The 5631-nt window shown below is 30.9% G+C and overlaps 1 protein-coding gene across 1 annotated transcript; it reads left to right on the top strand.

Annotated features, from left to right (window-relative positions):
* The first annotated feature begins 2901 nt into the window (after positions 1 to 2901).
* On the top strand, positions 2902 to 3453 carry LOC127079050 (uncharacterized). Its single transcript, XM_051019462.1, has one exon. It carries the CDS (start codon positions 2902 to 2904, stop codon positions 3451 to 3453), a length of 552 nt encoding a protein of 183 aa, XP_050875419.1.
* Positions 3454 to 5631: the final 2178 nt, after the last annotated feature.

Here is a 5631-nt window from a genome sequence, read left to right as displayed (position 1 = left end):
ATTCAACCGCAGTTCGGACCAGTGACTAATTTGGATCTGAACTTGCCCTACCTAACCCATTATCCACCCCTTCCTGAATTTTCTTAGAACATGAAACCCTATTACACGTGTGTATATATATATATATATATATATATATATATATATATATATATATATATATATATATATATATATATATATATATATATATATATATATATATATATATATATATATATATTCACTGAGTCATTTAACTTAATTTAGTATTCCATTTTAATCTTTTAACTAAAAAACGTTAGAAGTCAGTCCCTTAACTTTATTTTTGTTACCCTATTTGACTTATTCCGTCAATTTCTAATAAAAAAATTAAGTTTTAGTGACGTGACATGACAACAAGGTCATTAATACAAATTTGAGTTAACATACATAGTTAAAAACGGATACATGGTTTAAACTGCAGAAAATTTTATTTTTGAGGAACCATTTAATTTAACCAATGTATCAGTTTTTAACTACATAGCTGACTCAGATTTGTATCAATGGTTTTATTGTCACACCACATCATCAGAATTTAACGTTGCTTTGATACAAATTGACAAAAGATGTCAAATAGAGTAACAAAAATGAAGATAAATAATTAACTTGTAACATTTTTTAATTAATGAATTAAAGATGAATATTAAATTAAATTATTAAATTAAATTAACAGACTAAGACATGTAGTAAACCTAATCGTATAAGAATAGAAAAATTAATATAACAATTTTTGGGTATTATATTTTTTTTTTCTTGAATTTTTTTTACTTATTTAAGCTCTGGTGATCACTAGACAAACCTCACAATTTAGATAATAGATAATGTTTATAATGGTATTTACATATCATTCAGTAAAGAGATATTCACATCAATAACGAGAATTAAATTTGCAATCTATTAATATATAGGTCAACTACTTATCAATCTTATGAGCAAATGATTTATCATTCTATGGACATTGATAATTTACGACCAAATTTACCCTAAAACTTCACAACCAAAATATCGCAATTTTGTTTACCGTTTATCTTTCTTTTTCACTCCTCCAAAATTTAAATTTTGTTTACCATTCATCATTTACTAAAATTTGAATTTTGTTTATCATTCATCTTTCTTTCTCACTCTTCCAAATTTTGTTTTCTCGTATGTATCTAGCTGCCATTTTTCTACGGTCCATACAACAAAAAGCCATTTACTTTTGTTAATTTGATAATGACATAAACACCTTACAACACTTTGAATAATAATAAAGAATAATGTAGCACATGTTGATTTAGTGAATCACATACATACTTTTTACTTTTTACTGAAAAAAATTACGCTGTTTTTTTATCAAAGTAATTAACCTTTTTTTTTCTTTCTACAAATTGCAAAAGCTGCCTCCTGTTAGATGACAATATAATTATATTTAAAATTTTTAAAAATAACTATTAATAAATGTTTTAGTAGCCATTATCTACTTTAAAATTTATTAATGCACAATTGTATTTTAGAATTTAATTTTTTGTTAAAACTTTTTTAATTAAATTTGGAAATGGTTAACTTTATTTAATTAAAATATAAAAAATCTTCATTTAAAATTGAAATATAAAAACTTCATTTAAAATTAAATTAAAGTTAATTATTAAAAATTAAAGAAAAATCAAATAAGTAGTTAGAGTTATTTTTGTCATTGTGTAAAAATAAATCTATTCTTTTATACTTTCTATTCAATCAAATACCTTTCTCTCCTTTCACTTTCTCTTATATCAAATAAATTATATAATCTTTTCACTTTCCAATTCTCTTTCTTTTCTTATACTTTCTTTCCTTTCACTTTTTTTTATAATCCAAACAAAGAGTAAGAGATGAAATTAAGGATAAGTGTTAGTCCCTCTGTTTTAAAAACATACTGTAGTTTAAGATTTTTGTACACAAATTAAAAAATATAATAATAATGTCAAAAGACACTATATTTTTATTAAATTAATGTTGGAAATAGTAAAAATAATATTTATTTTAAAATAAAAATTTCCTCTAAAACAACGATAATTGTAAGACATAAGGAGTAATAAATTTTTTTAGGTAAAATCTGTTCAAATTGAAGGGTTATGTCACATCACTTTCACATCATCAATGTTGATGGTGATGCTTCATAATAACAAATTAGGAGAAATTTTTTTTTTAAAGCATTAAAAATAAAGTGTCAAAAAATGATTAAAATATAGTGACTACTAGAGACTTTCATTGTTAAGAGTCACGTGTTTTAGAAGTAGTTCTTCTGGTTGCTAATAAAGTTCCTAAATGTTAGAAGTAGAAGTTTGTTTAAATTTGAATTAGTCTTTTGTTGTAATCCAGTCCTTCCTAATTATAAGGAGAAGTTAGCTTTTTTTTCTTGTACTTTCTGTTAATTGTAAGGCTATTTAAAGTCATGGTTATTCTTCTATTAATAACAAATATCTTTTGCATCTTGCTGCAAATAATTTATTTTGTTCAATAGTTATCAATTGGCATTAGAGCTTTATCAAAAAGTTTTGATTGAGAGAGAAACACGTGAGAATAATGTGAGAGAAACACATGAGAAGAGTGTAAAGAAAGATGACAGAAAGTAGCAACAATGGTAGCTTTGTGCAACCAACCATCCCAAAATTTGATGGCTTCTATGAAAACTTGGCAAAATTAATGGAGAATTCCCTTCGTTCAAAGGAATAATGAAACCTAGTAGAAGATGGAATAACTGAGATTCCAGCAGGAAGAGATCCATCAGAAGTAGAAAACAAGGTTATGGCAGAACAATAATTGAAAGACAAGAAGGTGAAAAATTACCTCTATCAAGCCATAGATCGAGAAAATATGGAAACCATTCTGAACGATGATACTTCCAAGCAAATTTGAGATTCAATGAAGCAGAAGTTTAAGGGGTCATCAAGAGTTAAGAAAGCACAACTCCAAACCCTAAGAACTGAATTCGAAATTCTGAAGATGAAAGAAGGGGAAACTATCAATGCCTATTTTGTAAGAACACTTTTAATTGCCAAGAGGATGAAAGCATGCTGTGAGAGTCTCAAAGAAGCTGATATCACAGGGAAAATTCTTCGATCCTTAGATACAAAATTCAACTATGTGGTAAGTTCGATTGAAGAATCAAATAATGTTGATATTTTAATTGTGGATGAACTAAAAAGTAGCATTTTAATTCATGAAAAAAGGATGAAATCATTGTTAGAAGAAACTCAAGCATTAAAAGTTACAAATGAAGAGCGAGATGGACGAGGCAAAGACACATTTAGGGGTCAACGAAGAGGCGGGGGCAGGCAATTCTTTGACAAATCTGCTGTTGAATGCTTTAAATGTCATAGTTTAGGGCATTTTCAGTATGAATGTCGTAGTTCAAAGAAGCGGGCTCACTATGTCGAGATCGATGCTAAAGATGAAATATTGTTAATGACGTAGGCTAATCTTAAGGAAGGCAAAAGGGAAGGGATCTGATTTCTTGATTCCGTATGTTCGAACCATATGTCAGGAAACAAAGAGTGGTTCACATAACTTAATGAAACATTTAAGCATTTTATAAAACTCGAAAATGATTCCAAGCTAATGGTGATGGGGAAAGGAAGAATCAAACTAGAAGTTGGAGGCCAAACTCGTACTGTAAGTGATGTTGTCTATGTACTGTTAGATAATTAATTGATAATCCTGGATAATCTTCGAAGAATCGTGTTCGTTCACTTTCCGAACAAAGTATTTCGACCCTATTTATGCCTGGGTTCACGAAATCTTTGTGGGGATAATTCTTGAAGAAAGAATGTTTCTGGCAAAAGAAAGATTCTGGAACGTAGAATGGTTTTTGTGTGTAACCCTAAACCGAGGCCAGATTTCCCCCTTTTATAGGAGAACGAAAATTGAAAACGAAAAGTCATACCTTTTCAAGAAAAACGGTAATAACGGCTGGGAAGGTTCAAACGTTCAAAAGAAAATTTTCTTCGGGGCGCTGCCCCGCACCCCGCCAGGGGCTTCGCCCCTTGGAACCCCAGCGGGGCGCTGCCCCGCACCCCGCCAGGGGCTACGCCCCTTGGAACCCCGTTTTCAATTACTTGCAGTCAATTACACGTTGGCTCTACGAGCGTGCACTCCGCACTACTCCTAACTCGTTTCCAAGCTTTAACGCATAATTGCATCGGCCTATAGTAAATCTCATTACTACTAAAATCATGGGTGATACTAAAATCACCAACATGTACCTGAATTATGCAATAACCTGCTCAGTATAGGTCAATTACAAGAGTGAGGCATCACCATTATTATCAAAAATGGAGTTTGCAAGTTGTATCATTTGATCCATGGTGTTATAGTGAAGGCATAATGACAACAAATAAAATGTTTGTTATTATTGCTATCATTTTCATAAAATCGCCTTCCTGCTTCAACGTACAAATTAAAGAGTCAAGTAAAATTTGGCACAAAAGATATGGGCACTTGAGCTATAAAAATCTCATTTTGCTTCACAGTAAATGGATGGTTTGAGGGCTGCCAGACATCAAAATTCCAACAAAAAGGTGTACAACATGCATGTTGGGAAAACAACAAAGAAAAGTTATACCAAAGAAGAGAAATTGGAGAGCAACAAAGAAGTTGCAGCTCATACACTCCGACATATGTGGTCATATTTTTCCTGCTTCGTACAGTAAAAATATGTGCATATTAACACTTATAGATGAGTATAGTCGAAAACTGTGGGTTTATTTTCTAAATTAGAAAAGTGAAGCTTTTGTGACTTTCAAAATTTTCAAAATAATGGTGGAGAAAGAGCGTGGTTTATCAATGTGCAGTTTAAGAACAAATAGAGGAGGAGAATTCAACTCTAAAGAATTCTCAGAATTTTGCAAAATACAAGGCATAAGAAGACAACTCACTACAACATATACACCTCAGAAAAACAGAATTTCGAAGCGAAAAACCGTACTATCCTCAATATGGTGAGATGATTGCTTCAAAGTGTTTGGGTGTGTTGGAAATGTGCAAATACCATATGTAAAGAGATTAAAATTAGATGCATAAGCCAAAAGCAGGTTCTTATTGGCTACAGTGAAGAGTCCAAAGGTTAAAAAATGATCAATCCTTTTACCAAAAAAATCACTATCAATAGAGATGTGATTTTGAAGAAAATGAAGGATGGGAATGAGAGAGCACAAAATAAGAGACAAGGGATATACTTGATTGAAGTGAATCTTATGAGGAAACCTTCAATCAAGATGAAGAAAGTGAAGAAGAGGAAGAAGAAAATTTAGACGAAGGGGGTACAATAGATGAGAATATCACCTCTAGTGATGCAACAACGTCCTTAAGTTCATATACAATAGATGGAAATACCACTTCTGGTGTTGATGCAGAAATCACACTTGTACGAGAACGAAAGGCTCCAACATATCTAGATGATTACACAAGTGGAGAAAGACTCTCTGAAGATGAGGTACAAAATTTTGCTTTTTATATATCCGCTAATCCTTTTGTTTTATGAACAAGCAGTGAATTAAAAAAATGGAGAAAATAATAGGAGTAAAATGGATGTATCGAACTAAATTGAATGAAAATGGAGAGACTGACAAGTGTAAGGCATGACTGGTGGCCAAA

The sequence above is a fragment of the Lathyrus oleraceus genome, chromosome 5 (genome assembly GCF_024323335.1).
Source record: "Lathyrus oleraceus cultivar Zhongwan6 chromosome 5, CAAS_Psat_ZW6_1.0, whole genome shotgun sequence".
In the NCBI taxonomy this organism is placed as follows: Eukaryota; Viridiplantae; Streptophyta; class Magnoliopsida; order Fabales; family Fabaceae; genus Lathyrus; species Lathyrus oleraceus.
Note: the sequence above shows the minus strand (reverse complement) of the source record. Positions and strands in the feature narration are given on the sequence as shown.